The sequence below is a fragment of the Ascaphus truei genome, chromosome 1, assembly GCF_040206685.1.
Source record: "Ascaphus truei isolate aAscTru1 chromosome 1, aAscTru1.hap1, whole genome shotgun sequence".
Lineage (NCBI taxonomy): Eukaryota > Metazoa > Chordata > Amphibia > Anura > Ascaphidae > Ascaphus > Ascaphus truei.
In genome coordinates this window covers 349,600,155-349,621,029 of record NC_134483.1, presented here as the reverse complement: position 1 = coordinate 349,621,029, position 20,875 = coordinate 349,600,155, and the positions used below count along the sequence as shown (strand labels likewise).

The 20,875-nt window shown below is 60.7% G+C and overlaps 1 protein-coding gene across 1 annotated transcript in view; it reads right to left on the bottom strand.

The window, feature by feature from the left end:
- Window positions 1-20,374, bottom strand: part of BDH2 (3-hydroxybutyrate dehydrogenase 2) — a 60,622-nt gene extending 40,248 nt beyond the window's left edge. Inside the window, exons 1-4 of the mRNA XM_075608964.1 lie at window positions 20,240-20,374; window positions 16,893-16,972; window positions 2,429-2,507; window positions 1,544-1,640 (exon numbers count right to left, since the gene is read on the bottom strand). Of these exons, the coding sequence (XP_075465079.1) occupies window positions 1,544-1,640; window positions 2,429-2,507; window positions 16,893-16,964 (248 nt within the window). The 5' untranslated portion in view covers window positions 16,965-16,972; window positions 20,240-20,374. The remainder of the gene's footprint in view (window positions 1-1,543; window positions 1,641-2,428; window positions 2,508-16,892; window positions 16,973-20,239) is intronic.
- Window positions 20,375-20,875: the final 501 nt, after the last annotated feature.

Below are 20,875 nucleotides of genomic sequence, written 5' to 3'. Positions count from 1 at the left end.
GGACCCACACAAGTGCCTATTAAAGTTAATAGTGAGCATCAGAGCCTTTCTGGAGCTTAAATCCGGAAATAAAATCTTTATGAGGAGGCACTATGGCCAAAACAAACACGAATTGTTAGTTTTACCACTTTGTAAATATTAATAAATGTAACCCCGCCTTTGGTATTACGTGGGCGTTTGAGGTTTAATGGTGTAGGCTCACACAGAGTAACGCTTCTCTTCCGTTTCATGGTACTGGGTGACTTGGCAGGACCTAAGTCCCGCCCACTTTTGCCTGGTGACGGTGACATCACAGTAGTATACTGTATGTATATTGTGAGGGAGAGTGTGCTGGAACTCGGGCTCCTGGCCCGAGATCTAGTGGAGAAGCCTCACTGTAAATAGTGTAAATATGTTTAGTGTAAGGATGGGTCTATTACAGTGTAGGAATCCCCCTTTCTTGTTTTGTAGTTAGGGACAGTGTCCTGTCCCGATAGTGTCCATGGGAATGGTTCCATACTACTCTCTTGTTTCTCAGAGGAAAGCTATGCCTAGACGGGTTTCCCCAAGCCACAGTCCCCAGGCATCGTAGGATCAACCCAGCCTGAGGGTACGTAGTTAATGCAGGTAACTGGGTGGCATTCAGCACCCGAGATGGGGATACTGATGACAGTCAGAGAGAGTGTAGTACAAGGCCCAGCAGAGGCCCCCAGGAGATAGAGCGCTATCGCTGCTATACAGGAGAGGAATTGTTTCTGAGCTGCGCCCCTCTGCCTGGCAGCCCCAGCGCTCGCGCCCCCCCCGTCCTAGGACACGATGTCAAATGAAACGCAGGTCACTTGACGCACTTTGCCATGGCGATGCATTGCCGAAGAGCAGGCTGAGAGCAGGTAAGAGAAGTTAGAGGCCTCACGCCTCCCCTGGCATTTAATTTAAATGCCTTGGGGAAGAGCGAGGGGCCTCTGTAAATGCTGTGTCCCCCCTAGAAAATCTTGCGTCCCCCCAGTTTGCACACCCCTGAGGTAAACCATCATGATCCAAGCCTTAGTACCCCCCAGCGGTCCGAGAGTGGGGGAGCTAGGGAAGAGCATACCGACAGTACAACCCGTGAATATACCAGAGACTGTATATATAACAAGGTGTATGTTGTGACTGAGCACGTATCACTGGCGGTTAATAAAGCTCTTGTTTGTATGAATACATTTCCCTGCGCCCAGCATTGCATTATCATCGGCCATCCTGCACCCTGACAAGGTAACACAGCCTGAGCACGCCCTGTAAATATACATTGATGTAAAATGACTTAGGAGTTGGGCAAGGAAGGTTACACAAAGAATGAAGCATTTCTAAACAGTTTAAATTGAAATAGTTGTCTTGATAAAATGTAAAAGCAAAAAATTTTTGGAGCACCTTATCCACACACACACACACACACACACACACACACACACACACACACACACACACACACACACACACACACACACACACACACACACACACACACACACACACACACACACACACACACACACACACACACTACGCAGAAAAGTCTACTCACCCAGCTACGTTAAAAAGGACATCGATTCTATCAATTTCTTTGCACAGGTTTTCAATTTGTTCCTTCTTAGTGACATCCAACACTCTTGTTTGAATACCTACAGAAGTTGAATAACATAGTACATTATAAGTGATGCTCCTACTACTTGGTACAGTACAGTGTGGCAAGATAACACAAACAGGCTTGTTTTAGGCGCTTCAACACAGAGCTGAACATAGTATGCATGGGTAGAGATGGAAAAATGTGTATAAATTCAGCCGGTGAACTTTCAGACAACCTTTTCTACTTGCACACGAACAAAAGTTTGTTACAATCTTTAGTTATTAAAAATCCTGTGAAAGCATGCAATTCCACCTGTCTCTATTTTGCTGTAATTTTTATTTTATACACACTCACATTGGCAACTTTTTCCGAACTAAAACATATTTGCGGCAAATTCAAAAGATCACCCATCTCTACTTATGGGCCCATGGGTATGAAAGAGTAGTTTCAGTTTTGAGGTTTTTATAGAATGGCATCACCACCATAGATATATCGATACTACTAAAATATGCTTAAGTGCATGTGACAGGAATGGAGATACTGGACAAATGTGTGATGAGATTACAGGAATTAAGGCATACATAACTGTTTCATACACTTAGTTTACTGCATGAATACAAAGATACAACAAGTAGTGCAGATTGCATTGCCATATTTCTAAAACTCAAACTCATTGAGTTAGCATGTTATTAAAAGGGAAAAGATAAGAAATATTGAAGATAAAGGCGTCAGGTATCACTTTAACCATACATAAAGGAATATGGATGGGAATGAAGCCAGCAACCCCCAAAACATTAAATGAATACATTACAGATTTTAGGAAAGTAACATAGCAGAAAGTACCTTCATAGGATTCCAGTTCCTTCAGCTTCAGACCATTAGTATCCGTGGCAATGACCTGCGCTCCTTCTTTAGCAAATGCCTTAAACACAAACATGGCGCACATCATTAAATAACCTCCTCTACTTTTTACAGCAGTCATGAGCAACCAGCTGATGTGTCACAGTGCAAGTATGGTCCGCTTTTTTTTTTTTTCTCTTCCCTGTATCCCAAATGGTAGCCCATTATTCCTTTTTCTGTTGTACATATTTTCTTTAATTCAACGATACTGTTTTATATGCTCGAGATGCTGCTCTTTGTGGATTGACCTGCTCTTGCAGGATGGATCAGTCCACTCGGAACACCAACTCTTAGGCTGCGGTCCCAGTAACAGCCTGTGCGCACGGCACGGCGTGCGCTGTGCGTGTGAGCACCGCCCCTTCAATGGGGCTGGGCCCAGTACGCACCGTCACGCTGAAGGTGCAGCCGCGCCGTACTGCAAGGTTTTTTACAACTCAATGAAATTGAGTCTAAACCTTGCGACGGAGGCGTGGCCACGCCCCCACCGGCGGTTCACCCAATGAGGGCGAACCAGCCGCGTGACGTAATGGCCACGCCGCCGCAAATCCCCGACCACGCCCCCTCCCATCGAAAGCTCCCTCTCTCCTGGAGACCGCAGATCACGGTTAGCGCTGTGCACGCGTCGCCCTCCCCGCCGGGTGCGCGCGTCACAGTCATGACTGGGACCGCAGCCTAGGGCTGCGTCCAGGGTGGCGCTGAGCTGGTGCGGGCGCTCACGCTGGTCGCGATGAGACACATTGCAACAATGTGTGTGGCCTGCGTTATCGCCCCCCCTGCGCGTGCCCGTGAGCACTCCTCCGGGGCTCAGATTCAAGAGTTTCAAAAATTTGAATCTGTAGCTCCGATTTCAGATCACATGACCAAATTTAGCCAATCAGAGGACAGCAAGGCAAAACCAATGCAATACAAGCATTGGGAGCTTGCATTGGTTGCTGTCCTCTGACAGGGGGGGGCACATGAAACGGGGACACACACGAAACGGAGGGGGGACACAAAACGGGGGGACACGAAATGGAAAACGGAGAGATGTGAATGGGGGGGCAAACAAAGTGGTGGTGGGAGGGGGGCAAACAAAGTGGTGGTGGGAAGGGGGCAAACTGAGTGAGGGGGGATGGGGGAGAGAGGGGAGGCAAGGGAGAGAGGGGAGCGGGGAGAGAAAAAAGCAAGGGGGGAGAGAGAGGGGAGGGTCGTGGGAGAGAGAGGGGAGGGTCGTGGGAAAGAGAGGGGAGGGTCGTGGGGGAGAGAGAGGGAAGGGGGGAGAGAGAAAAAAGGAAGGGGGGAGAGAAAAAAAGAAGGGGGGAGAGAGATGAGGGGGTCATGGGAGAGAGAGGGGAGGGTCGTGGAAGAGAGTGGGGGAGGGAAGGGGGGGAGGGGGGAGGGAAGGGGGGGAGGGGGGAGGGAAGGGGGGGAGGGAAGGGGGGAGAGAGGAGGGAAGGGGGGGGAGAGGGTAGGGTCGGGAGAGAGAAGGGAGGGTCGGGAGAGAGGGCGGAGGGTGGGGGGAGAGAGGGCGGAGGGTGGGGGGGAGAGAGAGAGCAGAGGGAGGGGGGAGAGAGAGCGGGGAAGGGAAGGGGGGAGAGAAAGCAAGGGGGAGAGAGAGGGAAGGGGGGAGAGAGGAGGGAAGGGGGGGAGAGAGGAGGGGAGGGAAGGGGGGTGAGAAAAATGCAAGGGGGGAGAGAGAGGGGAGGGTCTTGGGAGAGAGAGGGGAGGATCGTGGGAGAGAGAGGGGAGGGTTGGGGGAGAGAGGGGGAGGGAAGGGCGGAGAGAGAGGGAAGGGGGAAGAGAAAAAAGGAAGGGGGGAGAGAGATGAGGGGGTCGTGGGAGAGAGAGGGGAGGGTCGTGGGAGAGGGAAGGGGGGAGAGAGGGAAGGGGGGATAGAGGGAAGGGGGGGAGAGAGGAGGGAAGGTGGGGAGAGAAAGGGGAGGGTCGGGGGACAGAGAGGGGAGGGTTGGAGGAGAGTGGGGGAGGGAAGGGGGGAGAGAGGGGGAGGGAAGGGCGGAGAGAGAGGGAAGGGGGGAGAGAAAAAAGGAAGGGGGGAGAGAGATGAGGGGGTCGTGGGAGAGAGGGGAGGGTCGTGGGAGAGGGAAGGGGGGAGAGAGAGAGGGAAGGGGGGGAGAGAGGAGGGAAGGGGGGGAGAGAGGAGGGAAGGGTCGGGGGACAGAGAGGGGAGGGACGGGGGAGAGAGTCGGGGGAGAGGGCGGAGGGAGGGTGGAGAGAGAGGGCGGAGGGTGGGGGGAGAGAGAGGGCGGAGGGTGGGGGGAGAGAGAGGGCGGAGGGTGGGGGGAGAGAGAGGGCGGAGGGAGGGGGGAGAGAGAGCGGGAGGAGGGTGGAGGAGAGAGCGGGGGGGAGAGTGAGCGGGGGGAGGGAAAAAGCGGGGGGGAGGGAGAGAGAGCGCGTGGGGTGAAGGAGAGAGCACGTGGGGGGGAGGGAGCGCATGGGGGGGAGAGAGCGCATGGGGGGGGAGGGAGAGAGCGCGTGGGGGGGAGGGAGAGAGCGCGTGGGGGGGAGGGAGAGAGCGCGTGGGGGGGAGGGAGAGAGCGCGTGGGGGGGAGGGAGAGAGCGCGTGGGGGGGAGGGAGAGAGCGCGTGGGGGGGGAGGGAGAGAGCGCGTGGGGGGGAGGGAGAGAGCGTGTGGGGGGGAGAGAGCGCGTGGGGGGGGGGAGAGAGCGCGTGGGGGGGAGAGAGCGCGTGGGGGGGGAGAGAGCGCGTGGGGTGGGAGGGATGAGAGAGCGCGTGGGGAGGGAGGGAGAGAGCGCGTCCGGGGGGAGGAAGGGAGAGAGCGAGTGGGGGGGGAGGGAGAGAGCGCGTGGGGGGGGGGAGGGAGAGAGCGCGTGGGGGGGGGAGGGAGAGAGCGCGTGGGGGGGAGGGAGAGAGCGCGTGGGGGGGAGGGAGAGACCGCGTGGCGGGGAGGGAGAGACCGTGTGGGGGGGAGAGAGACCGTGGGGGGGAGAGAGACCGTGGGGGGGAGGGAGAGAGCGCGTGGGGGAGGGAGAGAGCGCGTGGGGGAGGGAGAGAGCGCATGGGGGGGGAGGGAGAGAACGCGTGGGGGGGAGAGAGAGACCGCGTGGGGGGGAGAGAGCTGGGGGGGAGGGAGAGAGCGCGTGGGGGAGGGAGAGAGCGCGTGGGGGAGGGAGAGAGCGCGTGGGGGGGGAGGGAGAGAGTGCGTGGGGGGAGGGAGAGAGCGCGTGGGGGGGAGGGAGAGAGCGCATGGGGGGGGAGGGAGAGAGCGCGTGGGGGGGGGGAGGGAGAAAGCGCGTGGGGGGGGGTGGGAGAGAGCACGTGGGGGGGAGGGAGAGAGCACGTGGGGGGGGGAGAGAGCGCGTGGGGGGGAGAGCGTGCGTGGGGGGGGGAGGGATGAGAGAGCGTGTGGGGAGGGAGAGAGCGCGTGGGGGGGGAGGGAGAGAGCGCGTCGGGGGAGGCAGGGAGAGAGCGAGTGGGGGGGGAGAGAGAGAGCGAGTGGGGGGGGGGAGAGAGAGCGAGTGGGGGGGGGAGGGAGAGAGTGCGTGGGGGGGGGAGGGAGAGCGTGTGGGGGAGGGAGAGAGCGCATGGGGGAGGGAGAGAGAGCGTGGGGGGGAGGGAGAGAGCGCGTGGGGGGGAGGGAGAGAGCGCGTGGGGGGGGAGGGAGAGAGCGCGTGGGGGGGGAGGGAGAGAGCGCGTGGGGGGGAGGGAGAGAGCGCATGGGGGGGGAGGGAGAGAGCGCGTGGGGGGGGAGGGAGAGAGCGCGTGGGGGGGGAGGGAGAGACCGCGTGGGGGGGAGGGAGAGACCGCGTGGGGGGGAGGTAGAGAGCGCGTGGGGGGGAGGTAGAGAGCGCGTGGGGGGGGAGGGAGAGAGCGCGTGGGGGGGAGGGAGAGAGCGCGTGGGGGGGAGGGATGAGAGAGCGCGTGGGGAGGGGGGGAGCGCGTGAGGAGGGAGGGAGAGAGCGCGTGGGGGGGAGGGAGAGAGCACGTGGGGGGGAGGGAGAGAGCGCGTGGGGGGGAGGGAGAGAGCGAGTGGGGGGGAGGGAGAGAGCGAGTGGGGGGGAGGGAGCGCGTGGGGGGGAGGGAGAGAGCATGGGGGGAGGGGGAGGGAGAGAGCGTGGGGGGAGGGGGAGAGTGTGGGGGGAGGGAGAGAGCGTGGGGGGAGGGGGAGAGTGTGGGGGGAGGGAGAGAGCGTGGGGGGAGGGGGAGAGCGTGGGGGGAGGGGGAGGGAGAGAGCGCGGGGGGAGGGAGAGAGCACAGGGGGGATGGAGGGAGCGAGGGGGGGGGAGGGAGCGCATGGGGGGAGCGAGCGCGTGGGGGGGAGGGAGCGAGAACATGGGCGGAGGGAGCGAGAGCATGGGGGGGAGGGAGAGAGAGCGTGGGGGGGAGGGACAGAGCGTGGGGGGGGAGGGACAGAGCGTGGGGGGGGAGGGAGAGAGCGTGGGAGGGAGAGAGCGTGGGGAGGGAGAGAGCGTGGGGAGGGAGAGAGCGTGGGGAGGGAGGGAGAGAGCGTGGGGAGGGAGATAGAGCGTGGGGGGGGAGGGAGATAGAGCGTGGGGGGGGAGTGACAGAGCGTGGGGGGAGGGACAGAGCGTGGGGGGGAGGGAGGGAGAGAGCGCATGGGGGGGAGGGAGGGAGCGCATGGGGTGGAGGGAGCGCGTGGGGGGAGGGTGGGAGAGAGCGCGTGGGGGAGGGTGAGAGAGAGCGCGTGGGGGGAGGGAGGGAGCGCGTGGGGGGAGGGAGGGAGCGCGTGGGGGGAGGGAGAGAGCGTGGGGGGAGGGAGAGAGCGTGGGGGGAGGGAGAGAGCGTGGGGGGGGTGAGGGAGAGAGCGTGTGGGGGAGGGAGCGTGGGGAGGGAGAGAGCGTGGGGAGGGGGAGAGCGTGGGGAGGGAGAGAGCGTGGGGAGGGAGAGAGTGTGGGGAGGGAGGGAGAGAGCGTGGGGAGGGAGGGAGAGAGCGTGGGGAGGGAGGGAGAGAGCGTGGGGAGGGAGGGAGAGAGCGTGGGGAGGGAGGGAGAGAGCGTGGGGGGGAGGGAGAGAGCGTGGGGGGGAGAGAGCATGGGGGGGAGAGAGCATGGGGGGGAGGAGAGAGCATGGGGGGGGAGGGAGAGAGCGTGGGGGGGGAGGGAGAGAGCGTGGGGGGGAGGGAGAGAGCGTGGGGGGAGGGAGAGCGTGGGGGGTGGGAGAGCGTGGGGGGTGGGAGGGAGAGAGCGTGGGGGGGAGGGAGAGAGAGCGTGGGGGGGGAGGGAGAGAGCGTGGGGGGGAGGGAGAGAGCGTGGGGGGGAAGGGAGAAAGCGTGGGGGGGAGGGAGAAAGTGTGGGGGGGAGGGAGAGAGCGTGGGGAGGGAGAGAGCGTGGGGAGGGAGAGAGCGTGGGGAGGGAGAGAGCATGGGGAGGGAGAGAGCGCGTGGGGGGGAGGGAGAGAGCGTGTGGGGGGGGGAGGGAGAGATCGCGTGGGGGGGAGGGAGAGAGCGCGTGGGGGGAGAGAGCGGGGGGGGGAGGGAGAGAGCGCGTGGGGGGGGAGGGAGAGAGCGCGTGGGGGGGAGAGAGCGCATGGGGGGGAGGGAGAGAGCGCGTGGGGGGGGGAGGGAGAGAGCGCGTGGGGGGGAGGAAGAGAGTGCGTGTGGGGGGGGAGGGAGAGAGCGCGTGGGGGGGAGGGAGAGAGCGCGTGGGGGGGAGGGAGAGAGCGTGTGGGGGGGAGGGAGAGAGCGCGTGGGGGGGAGGGAGAGAGCGCGTGGGGGGGAGGGAGCGCGTGGGGGGGAGGGAGAGAGCGCGTGGGGGGGAGGGAGAGAGCACGTGGGCGGGGGGAGAGAGCGCGTGGGGGGGAGGGATGAGAGAGCGCGTGGGGAGGGAGAGAGCGCGTGGGGGGGAGGGAGAGAGCGCGTCGGGGGGGAGGGAGGGAGCGAGTGGGGGGGGGGAGAGAGAGAGCGAGTGGGGGGAGGAGAGAGCGCGTGGGGGGGGGGGAGGGAGAGAGCACGTGGGGAGGAGGGAGAGATCGCGTGGGGGGGAGGGAGAGATCGCGTGGGGGGGAGGGAGAGATCGCGTGGAAGGGAGGGAGAGACCGCGTGGGGGGGAGGGAGAGACCGCGTGGGGGGGGAGGGAGAGAGCGCGTGGGGGGGGAGGGAGAGAGCGCGTGGAGGGGGAGGGAGAGAGCGCGTGGAGGGGGAGGGAGAGAGCGCGTGGGGGGGGAGGGAGAGAGCGCGTGGGGGGGGAGGGAGAGAGAGCGTGGGGGGGAGGGAGAGAGCACGTAGGGGGGGAGAGCGCGTGGGGGGGAGAGAGCGCATGGGGGGGAGGGATGAGAGAGCGCGTGGGGAGGGAGAGAGCGCGTGGGGGGGGAGGGAGGGAGAGAGCGCGTGGGGGGGGAGGGAGGGAGAGAGCGCGTCGGGGGGGGAGGGAGCGAGTTGGGGGGGAGAGAGAGAGCGAGTGGGGGGGGGTGGGAGAGAGCGCGTGGGGGGGAGGGAGAGAGCGTGTGGGGGGGGGAGAGATCGCGTGGGGGGGAGGGAGAGAGCGCGTGGGGGGGAGAGAGCGGGGGGGGAGGGAGAGAGCGCGTGGGGGGGGAGAGAGCGCATGGGGGGGAGGGAGAGAGCGCGTGGGGGGGGGGGAGAGAGCGCATGGGGGGGAGGGAGAGAGCGCGTGGGGGGGGGAGGGAGGATGCGCGTGGGGGGGGGAGGGAGAGAGTGCGTGTGGGGGGGGGAGGGAGAGAGCGCGTGGGGGGGAGGGAGAGAGCACGTGGGGGGGAGGGAGAGAGCGCGTGGGGGGGGAGGGAGAGAGCGCGTGGGGGGGGAGGGAGAGAGCGCGTGGGGGGGAGGGAGAGAGCGCATGGGGGGGGAGGGAGAGAGCGCGTGGGGGGGGAGGGAGAGAGCGCGTGGGGGGGGAGGGAGAGACCGCGTGGGGGGGAGGGAGAGACCGCGTGGGGGGGAGGTAGAGAGCGCGTGGGGGGGAGGTAGAGAGCGCGTGGGGGGGGAGGGAGAGAGCGCGTGGGGGGGAGGGAGAGAGCGCGTGGGGGGGAGGGATGAGAGAGCGCGTGGGGAGGGGGGGGAGCGCGTGAGGAGGGAGGGAGAGAGCGCGTGGGGGGGAGGGAGAGAGCACGTGGGGGGGAGGGAGAGAGCGCGTGGGGGGGAGGGAGAGAGCGAGTGGGGGGGAGGGAGAGAACGAGTGGGGGGGAGGGAGCGCGTGGGGGGGAGGGAGAGAGCATGGGGGGAGGGGGAGGGAGAGAGCGTGGGGGGAGGGGGAGAGTGTGGGGGGAGGGAGAGAGCGTGGGGGGAGGGGGAGAGTGTGGGGGGAGGGAGAGAGCGTGGGGGGAGGGGGAGAGCGTGGGGGGAGGGGGAGGGAGAGAGCGCGGGGGGAGGGAGAGAGCACAGGGGGGATGGAGGGAGCGAGGGGGGGGGAGGGAGCGCATGGGGGGAGCGAGCGCGTGGGGGGGAGGGAGCGAGAACATGGGCGGAGGGAGCGAGAGCATGGGGGGGAGGGAGAGAGAGCGTGGGGGGGAGGGACAGAGCGTGGGGGGGGAGGGACAGAGCGTGGGGGGGGAGGGAGAGAGCGTGGGAGGGAGAGAGCGTGGGGAGGGAGAGAGCGTGGGGAGGGAGAGAGCGTGGGGAGGGAGGGAGAGAGCGTGGGGAGGGAGATAGAGCGTGGGGGGGGAGGGAGATAGAGCGTGGGGGGGGAGTGACAGAGCGTGGGGGGAGGGACAGAGCGTGGGGGGGAGGGAGGGAGAGAGCGCATGGGGGGGAGGGAGGGAGCGCATGGGGTGGAGGGAGCGCGTGGGGGGAGGGTGGGAGAGAGCGCGTGGGGGAGGGTGAGAGAGAGCGCGTGGGGGGAGGGAGGGAGCGCGTGGGGGGAGGGAGGGAGCGCGTGGGGGGAGGGAGAGAGCGTGGGGGGAGGGAGAGAGCGTGGGGGGAGGGAGAGAGCGTGGGGGGGGTGAGGGAGAGAGCGTGTGGGGGAGGGAGCGTGGGGAGGGAGAGAGCGTGGGGAGGGGGAGAGCGTGGGGAGGGAGAGAGCGTGGGGAGGGAGAGAGTGTGGGGAGGGAGGGAGAGAGCGTGGGGAGGGAGGGAGAGAGCGTGGGGAGGGAGGGAGAGAGCGTGGGGAGGGAGGGAGAGAGCGTGGGGAGGGAGGGAGAGAGCGTGGGGGGGAGGGAGAGAGCGTGGGGGGGAGAGAGCATGGGGGGGAGAGAGCATGGGGGGGAGGAGAGAGCATGGGGGGGGAGGGAGAGAGCGTGGGGGGGGAGGGAGAGAGCGTGGGGGGGAGGGAGAGAGCGTGGGGGGAGGGAGAGCGTGGGGGGTGGGAGAGCGTGGGGGGTGGGAGGGAGAGAGCGTGGGGGGGAGGGAGAGAGAGCGTGGGGGGGGAGGGAGAGAGCGTGGGGGGGAGGGAGAGAGCGTGGGGGGGAAGGGAGAAAGCGTGGGGGGGAGGGAGAAAGTGTGGGGGGGAGGGAGAGAGCGTGGGGAGGGAGAGAGCGTGGGGAGGGAGAGAGCGTGGGGAGGGAGAGAGCATGGGGAGGGAGAGAGCGCGTGGGGGGGAGGGAGAGAGCGTGTGGGGGGGGGGAGGGAGAGATCGCGTGGGGGGGAGGGAGAGAGCGCGTGGGGGGAGAGAGCGGGGGGGGGAGGGAGAGAGCGCGTGGGGGGGGAGGGAGAGAGCGCGTGGGGGGGAGAGAGCGCATGGGGGGGAGGGAGAGAGCGCGTGGGGGGGGGAGGGAGAGAGCGCGTGGGGGGGAGGAAGAGAGTGCGTGTGGGGGGGGAGGGAGAGAGCGCGTGGGGGGGAGGGAGAGAGCGCGTGGGGGGGAGGGAGAGAGCGTGTGGGGGGGAGGGAGAGAGCGCGTGGGGGGGAGGGAGAGAGCGCGTGGGGGGGAGGGAGCGCGTGGGGGGGAGGGAGAGAGCGCGTGGGGGGGAGGGAGAGAGCACGTGGGCGGGGGGAGAGAGCGCGTGGGGGGGAGGGATGAGAGAGCGCGTGGGGAGGGAGAGAGCGCGTGGGGGGGAGGGAGAGAGCGCGTCGGGGGGGAGGGAGGGAGCGAGTGGGGGGGGGGGAGAGAGAGAGCGAGTGGGGGGAGGAGAGAGCGCGTGGGGGGGGGGGAGGGAGAGAGCACGTGGGGAGGAGGGAGAGATCGCGTGGGGGGGAGGGAGAGATCGCGTGGGGGGGAGGGAGAGATCGCGTGGAAGGGAGGGAGAGACCGCGTGGGGGGGAGGGAGAGACCGCGTGGGGGGGGAGGGAGAGAGCGCGTGGGGGGGGAGGGAGAGAGCGCGTGGAGGGGGAGGGAGAGAGCGCGTGGAGGGGGAGGGAGAGAGCGCGTGGGGGGGGAGGGAGAGAGCGCGTGGGGGGGGAGGGAGAGAGAGCGTGGGGGGGAGGGAGAGAGCACGTAGGGGGGGAGAGCGCGTGGGGGGGAGAGAGCGCATGGGGGGGAGGGATGAGAGAGCGCGTGGGGAGGGAGAGAGCGCGTGGGGGGGGAGGGAGGGAGAGAGCGCGTGGGGGGGGAGGGAGGGAGAGAGCGCGTCGGGGGGGGAGGGAGCGAGTTGGGGGGGAGAGAGAGAGCGAGTGGGGGGGGGTGGGAGAGAGCGCGTGGGGGGGAGGGAGAGAGCGTGTGGGGGGGGGAGAGATCGCGTGGGGGGGAGGGAGAGAGCGCGTGGGGGGGAGAGAGCGGGGGGGGAGGGAGAGAGCGCGTGGGGGGGGAGAGAGCGCATGGGGGGGAGGGAGAGAGCGCGTGGGGGGGGGGGGAGAGAGCGCATGGGGGGGAGGGAGAGAGCGCGTGGGGGGGGGAGGGAGGATGCGCGTGGGGGGGGGGAGGGAGAGAGTGCGTGTGGGGGGGGGAGGGAGAGAGCGCGTGGGGGGGAGGGAGAGAGCACGTGGGGGGGAGGGAGAGAGCGCGTGGGGGGGAGGGAGAGAGCGAGTGGGGAGGAGGGAGAGAGCGAGTGGGGGGGAGGGAGCGCGTGGGGGGGAGGGAGAGAGCGTGGGGGGAGGGGGAGGGAGAGAGCATGGGGGGAGGGGGAGAGCGTGGGGGGAGGGGGAGGGAGAGAGCGTGGGGGGGGAGGGAGAGAGCGTGGGAGGGAGAGAGCGTGGGGAGGGAGGGAGAGAGCGTGGGGAGGGAGATAGAGCGTGGGGGGGGAGTGACAGAGCGTGGGGGGAGGGACAGAGCGTGGGGGGGAGGGAGGGAGAGAGCGCATGGGGGGAGGGAGGGAGCGCGTGGGGGGGAGGGAGGGAGCGCGGGGGAGGGTGGGAGAGAGCGCGTGGGGGGAGGGTGGGAGAGAGCGCGTGGGGGGAGGGTGAGAGAGAGCGCGTGGGGGGAGGGAGCGCGTGGGGGGAGGGAGGGAGAGAGCGTGGGGGGAGGGAGAGAGCGTGGGGAGGGAGAGAGCGTGGGGGGGTGAGGGAGAGAGCGTGTGGGGGAGGGAGCGTGGGGAGGGAGAGAGCGTGGGGAGGGGGAGAGAGTGGGGAGGGAGAGAGCGTGGGGAGGGAGAGAGCGTGGGGAGGGAGAGAGTGTGGGGAGGGAGAGCGTGGGGAGGGAGGGAGAGAGCGTGGGGAGGGAGGGAGAGAGCGTGGGGAGGGAGGGAGAGAGCGTGGGGGGGAGGGAGAGAGCGTGGGGGGGAGAGAGCATGGGGGGGAGAGAGCATGGGGGGGAGGAGAGAGCATGGGGGGGGAAGGGAGAGAGCGTGGGGGGGGAGGGAGAGAGCGTGGGGGGGAGGGAGAGAGCGTGGGGGGAGGGAGAGCGTGGGGGGTGGGAGGGAGAGAGCGTGGGGGGGAGGGAGAGAGAGCGTGGGGGGGGGAGGGAGAGAGCGTGGGGGGGAGGGAGAGAGCGTGGGGGGGAAGGGAGAAAGCGTGGGGGGGAGGGAGAGAGAGCGTGGGGGGGGGGAGGGAGAGAGCGTGGGGGGGAGGGAGAGAGCGTGGGGGGGAAGGGAGAAAGCGTGGGGGGGAAGGGAGAAAGCGTGGGGGGGAGGGAGAAAGTGTGGGGGGCAGGGAGAAAGTGTGGGGGGGAGGGAGAGAGCGTGGGGAGGGAGAGAGCGTGGGGAGGGAGAGAGCGTGGGGAGGGAGAGAGCGTGGGGAGGGAGAGAGCGTGGGGAGGGAGAGAGCGTGGGGAGGGAGAGAGCGTGGGGAGGGAGAGAGCGCGGGGGGAGGGAGAGAGCGTGGGGGGGGAGGGAGAGAGCGTGGGGGGGGAGAGAGCGTGGGGGGTGGGAGGGAGAGAGCGTGGGGGGGAGGGAGAGAGCGTGGGGGGGTGAGGGAGAGAGCGTGTGGGGGAGGGAGCGTGGGGAGGGAGAGCGCGTGGGGAGGGGGAGAGCGTGGGGAGGGAGAGAGCATGGGGAGGGAGGGAGAGAGCGTGGGGGGGAGGGAGAGAGCGTGGGGGGGAGGGAGAGAGCGTGGGGGGGAGAGCATGGGGGGGAGAGAGCATGGGGGGGAGGGAGAGAGCGTGGGGGGGAGGGAGAGAGCGTGGGGGGGGAGGGAGAGAGCGTGGGGGGGGAGGGAGAGAGCGTGGGGGGGGAGGGAGCGTGGGGGGGAGAGAGCGTGGGGGGTGGGAGGGAGAGAGCGTGGGGGGTGGGAGGGAGAGAGAGCGTGGGGGGGAGGGAGAGAGCGTGGGGGGGGAGGGAGAAAGCGTGGGGGGGAAGGGAGAAAGCATGGGGGGGAGGGAGAAAGTGTGGGGGGGAGGGAGAGAGCATGGGGAGGGAGAGAGCGTGGGGAGGGAGAGAGCGCGGGGGGAGGGAGAGAGCGCGGGGGGAGGGAGAGAGCGCGGGGGGAGGGAGAGAGCGCGGGGGGAGGGAGAGAGCGCGGAGGGAGGGAGAGCGCGGGGAAGGGGGAGAGAGCGCGGGGGAAGGGAGAGAGAGAGCGAGGGGGGGAGGGAGAGAGCGCGTGGGGGGGAGGGAGGGAGCGCGTGGGGGGAGGGAGGGAGCGCGTGGGGAGAGGGAGGGAGCGCGTGGGGGGAGGGAGGGAGCGCGTGGGGAGAGGGAGAGAGCGCGTGGGGGGAGGGAGCGCGTGGGGGGAGGGTTTGGAGAGAGCGCGTGGGGGGAGGGTGGGAGAGAGCGCGTGGGGGGAGGGTGGGAGAGAGCGTGTGGGGGGAGGGAGGGAGAGAGCGTGGGGGGAGGGAGAGAGCGTGGGGAGGGAGAGAGCGTGGGGGGGTGAGGGAGAGAGCGTGTGGGGGAGGGAGCGTGGGGAGGGGGAGAGCGTGGGGAGGGAGAGAGCGTGGGGAGGGAGAGAGCGTGGGGAGGGAGAGAGCGTGGGGAGGGAGAGAGTGTGGGGAGGGAGGGAGATTGTGGGGAGGGAGGGAGATTGTGGGGAGGGAGGGAGAGAGCCTGGGGAGGGAGAGAGCGTGGGGAGGGAGGGAGCGTGGGGAGGGAGGGAGAGAGCGTGGGGGGGAGGGAGAGAGCGTGGGGGGGAGAGAGCATGGGGGGAGGGAGAGAGCCTGGGGAGGGAGAGAGCGTGGGGAGGGAGAGAGCGTGGGGAGGGAGAGAGCGTGGGGAGGGAGGGAGAGAGCGTGGGGAGGGAGGGAGAGAGCGTGGGGGGGAGGGAGAGAGCGTGGGGGGGAGAGAGCATGGGGGTGGGAGAGAGCATGGGGGGGGAGGGAGAGAGCGTGGGGGGGAGGGAGAGAGCGTGGGGGAAGGGAGAAAGCGTGGGGGGGAGGGAGAGAGCATGGGGAGGGAGAGAGCGTGGGGAGGGAGAGAGCATGGGGAGGGAGAGAGCGCGGGGGAGGGAGAGAGCGCGGGGGGAGGGAGAGAGAGCGCGGGGGAAGGGAGAGAGAGAGCGAGGGGGGGAGGGAGAGAGTGCGGGGGGGAGGGAGATAGCGCGGGGGGGAGGGAGATAGCGCGGGGGGGAGGGAGATAGCGCGGGGGAGGGAGAGAGCGCGGGGGGGAGGGAGAGAAAGCGCGGGGGGAGGGAGAGAGAGCGCGGGGGGGAGGGAGAGAGCGCGGGGGAGGGAGAGAGAGCGCGGGGGAGGGAGAGCGCGGGGGGAGGGGGAGAGAGCGCAGGGAGGGCGGGAGAGCGCAATGGGGGGGAAGAGATGGGGGAGAGAACAGTGGAGAGGGGGGCAGGGAGAAAGCAGGGGGGGAGAGAGAGCAGGGGAAGAGAATGAGAGAGGAGTGAGTTGCAATCACAGCAGATCCCAGTGTGACGGAAGTGGTGTGATTGCAACTCGCCTACTCCCGGGAGTTGCAGGTTTCATTATCTTCTATATGCTCAAAAGAGTGGCCTTTCTGTAAGTGCGCACTCTGGAAGGGTGTTTATATATTTTTTATATAAAGTATATTTGCTTTTATACCATTTGCGCTATTGTATGTCGCTTTCTCTCTCCTCTCTCACCGATACTCGAGATCCCAGATACACCTTTGCTACTGAATATGACAGGCTTATTTTTTACATTTAAAATGTGAGTAGAAACTTTGGAGGACTATTATGTTTTCCTATTGATGAACCATCGCAATTCTACACTATCGTGTCCCACTTTTTGTCTGTTTTTCCATGGTTCTCCGCTCCCCATTTCCTTTGAAGACAACCTACATCTGAAGAAACTACCTACATCTGCACAAATGATCACTTATTGATTTTAATCACAGAGGAAGTAATGTCTGCACTATCACTGTTTAGAATTGTATATGGTTATTCCACCGATGGCAATGTAAAAATTATTCACAGGAGCTTACTCTACATTATCTGTGGGATCGCCGCCCTGTCACATTTTGGTTTGCACTATGTGCATTATGATGTCACATGCCAGATACATAGCCTACCATGTACAACACCCACTGGCTGACTTGCTTGTTAGAGACATTTTAATCACTAATTAAATCAATTAATGTGTCTAAATAAATTTTTAAACAAAAGATCCCCCAGGTGCACACTCCTAAGGTTCCCTTAGTTTGCCTGCAAAGTTTCAGGTGTCTTTCATCATTAGATATATTCCACTCTAATGTGTATGCGCAGAGGTGTTTAAAAACCAAACTGATTGTTATATATATATATATATATTTTATTGAAAGATATGTACTGTTGTTGTTTTTCCCACATATCGATTGGAGAATAACGCCATCATATACCAGGATCCAAGCGCCGAGGCAGACTTTTTCTTTGTATTCCTTTCTTTCTTTGTCTGCTTTCTGTCTAAACTTTATAGCTCTCCATATCTGCCACCAGGCTGTGTGCATTATGATGTGACGTGCCATTACTTGATGGGGTGGTTTAAGTTAGATATGTTTACCTAGGGCGCCTGTGGGTTGGACCTACGAGGTTCTCACAATGTTGTAACAATGTTGCTGGGGTGGCTCCCTGGAACATAGGCCAGGATAACACTGTTTCAGGAGACCCCTGTCATGGCAAGGATTAAGAAAATGAACAGGGGAGGGAGGTCTTGGCTTTAAGAGTGATTACATTTATTTTAGAAAGCCAACTACATTGGTTAGTTGCCTTTATTGTGAGATAGGTGGGACTACCCCTTTAAATAAGCTGATACAATGAGAGGCAATGCTGGAAAAGGCAGGTCATAATGTATAGACTTACAATGGCAGCAGCCCGTCCGATTCCTTGCGCTGCAGCTGAGAGTACAATGACTTTTCCATCTAGACGACCCATGCTGACACCTGCGGAAACAGTCATTCCTGTGTTAAACATGAACACATACCAGTTAGCAGTTCCTGTGCCAATCCTTTAAGCAGAAATCCCAGATGCATGTTTCTTTTAGCTGAACCCTGCTCACTAGATAACTACCAGTGAAAGTACCTGCGTCATATTCCCTTTTAGGAGAAACACTATGTCTTGTCACATAACCTGCATCTTGTGGGCCAATAGAAAGCCGCAACTTTATTGGACCACCCTTTAAAATCGCAGTGCAAAACAGGAGGTGACACCAGTACCTTCCCCAATAAGCGTCTCGGGAACCAGGAGATCCCCAGAGCAGAAAACGGAGCATTTTTGGTTCGGGGACCTCCCCTGCTTACATTAAAAGAATCTTCTTCTGCAACTTATGTTTTCAAGTAAATGCACAAAAGAGGAAACATTTTTTATTATATTTTAGGCTACTTTTGGGATTGTGCTTACTGATTGCTGTCTGCATGTTTTGTATGTTATTATGAGTTTTAAAATGATGAACTCGTCAGGTTTAACATTTACAGAGCTAAATCAGCAGATGCAGGCCCCTGGCCTCTGAGGCAAAGATCCACAAAGCTCCGTTAAGTCACTTAACTTGGTGTTATTCTAACTTTGTCACGTTAACACTAACGGTGTATGTTCCAAGGACAATAAGTTAACGTTAAGCCAAGCTTTATCCTGTAACGGCTGTTATAGTTAATGACTCGACATGACATGCAAACGAGGCACTATCACATTCACAAAAGTCTAACAAGGTTAACGGGGGAACGTAACATTACATTACTTACAGTAAGTTATACCAATACTTGGTGTAACTCCTATCCTTTATGCTGAAAAGAGGCTTTTGCAGCGAGTGGATGGGTGTAATGCCACATTTAGGTATAATTTAAATAGCATAGGCTAGTATTATTTCCTGGGGTTATTTCCATCTCCACTCTCTCCACTTCTGCAAAAGCCCCATTTCGGGGCATGGAAACGAGTAACACCAAGACAGGCATAACGTGTACTAATACTTGAAGATAATGCAACGTTATGCTACAATGACTACGTGACGTTAAGCCTATGGGAAAAAGAGATGTAATGCGGACTTTGTTTTTGCATATAATTAGCTTTGAGAATACCATGTTAACTCAGGCCACAACACATTCTCCTGTTTTAGGTAAAGTCACGTTATGAGCCCTGACTTAACAGAGCTGTGTGGATCTGGATCTAAGGGCATATTGTATATAGTCCAAAGAGACTGGTAAGGCTGTTTTCAGATGAAAATACCCTGTGACTTCAATGGGGATTTACATCCAAAAATGTCCAGAAATGCCACTTTGGACTATAGAGAATCCCTGTGGCCTGCTATGCCTTCACACTGTCCCCTTTATTTGCTTTGTTCCCACCTTTAGTGGACTCCTCGCTATAAGTCAGGATGATTCAGTTAAATAATTTTTTTTAAACACATTGTTTATCTTCCAATTCTTTCTGGAAGAATTCCAGAACTCATCAACTGTTCCTTCCAATTGGAAGCCATCTTGCTATCTTAACCTGCTAATTACTGTTCAAACATGGCTTTAAAAATCAAGCGGTACTGAAATATATTTTCTTTAAAAAAAAGTAAGTGAAAGTTTACATTTGTAAATAAGTAGTGGTATTCTTTACCCCCTAGTGCAGGGGTCCCCAATCTTTTTGTGCCGAAGTGTACACTTGAGAGTTCAGGAGAGAGTGGCGTGTACCAACCAATTAACACGCACGCGCGCGCACACACACACACACACACACACACACACACACACACACACACACACACACACACACACACACACACACACACACACACACACACACACACACACACACACACACACACACACACACAATACCTAACCTTGGGGGAAGGCTTCCAGTATCACGCCGGTCTCGCTAGCGAATGCTGGGCATGACATACAGACGGGCCCGACTTCTGGCGCAGACCGGCACGAGAAAGACGCACGCTCAGCTGTCGGCAGCACTTCAGCGAGCTACTCATTGGCAGCCAGCGAGCTACCGGCAGCTCGCGATAGACGTGTTGGAGACCCCTAATCTTCGCCGTATTATAAACTGGTTGGCCAGTCAAACCCACAAAAGACTTGGTGGGTGCCATGGTGCCCACGGCACCGCGTTGGGGACGCCTGCACTAGTCCTATCACACTGCTGGCAGTACACACACTGCCAGGTGCTGCAACATAACAATATAGGGTGAAAAGCTACAGCCTTCTTATTGATCTATCTGTTTAGAGATGTGAAGAGTTTACTTTTTATACAGTGACAATATTTTCTTTTGCTAATTTACTTTGGTCCATTCATCTTCCTGACACAGTCTTGTACCAATAAGCCAACACTTGCTGAATTTAAATGTGTTCAAGGATAGCACCTGGCTGTAGGGTTGCCACAATTGTCCCAAAGGTGGTAGGACTGTCCTGATTTTGTTGCCAACTGTTCCAACTCAAGTCTGATGGGACTGTGAGCTCTCCCGAATTTGTCGATGCATTCGCCTTTTTGAAATTTCACTTGGTTTAATAATGAAAATGAATGGACTGGATACAAGGTAATGAGAAAAGGCATAAAGGACAACTTGCCACCTGTTTGAGCCTCTGGCCATGCATGATGTGTCAGTCCCAGCCAGATCTGTTTTGCCATGGGCGTCATAAATAAGCACATGTGCCCCTACTACCCTTGTCTGATGGCTAAAAACCCTAAATTGGCCCCATGCAATCCAGGGTTTTGAATTAGTTTTCTCCAAAACCATTTAAACACTTTTGTTGGTGGTGTTTCACTTTTACCATACGTTTATAGGAACTCTTGGATTATATTTTTCTTGGGAGGCAAGAAATGTCTAAATTGACAAACAATTAGTAGACAAAAACACTGCGATGCCTGTTTTTTGTACATTCTCTATCATTTGTAACCTTTGGTGCTATGTAATCCTGCTGTCATACAGTTGCACAGTCTGGCAACGAAGGGGTTACATTTCTCCTAATGACCTTTAATGATGCAGGTTTGGGATAAGGAGACATGTTATCACATATGTTAATTTTCAAGAACTCAAATCAGTGAGATTTGGGGCCAAAACAAATCTGGTAATTTGATGGTAAAGTACTGATCGTTATCTGTGAGACTCACACAAAAATAGTGAAAGTTGACATGTACAGTAAGTGTTATTATCTGACTGCATTATTTTATTTTTGTCAGTATTGTTTGATGGGATCTATAATTCTGGAGAGCACGTACTGTACCTATTTCAGATGTTCTCTCCTGCAATGCAACTTCCAGCTGCTATATGATCTTTGTACTGCATTCAAAGGAAAATGGAGTATGTTGTTAAACTGCTTGCAGTGTGCAAAGATCACCCCCCTCCTTGTATGTTATGCCTAATCTGAGTGCTGCCACCTGGTGTGTAAAATTGATCAATTCATAAAAATTTATACATTTTACAGAACTGCATGTGTGTGCAACTGTCGACAGTGCATTTCAACAGGGTTCTGCAGGCATTCCTAAATAGGGTGACCAGATTTGCACATGTAAAAACCGGAACACAATTTTTTTTTTAACAAATGACATCAACTGTGTACACACACACACGTCATTCTGCCTATCTTTCCCCACACAGTTATGTAAGTCCTGCTATCTGTAGGCTGTAAGGGGTTAATTTTATGGGTTTGTGACCTAACCCATGCTCCTCTATGATGACTCCTGATGACTATGGTGGTGACTCATGGCCTGTCTAAGCCTATCAGGGTAGGTATAGACCATGAGCCCGTCCCTTCTGTCCTAATTAGGGGACTACCAAATTTAGAGTCAGTCCTGTTCCTGCTCTGGAGGAGTGAGGAAGCAGTAGAGTTATCAGACTCTCCCATGGCAGGATGAGTGTG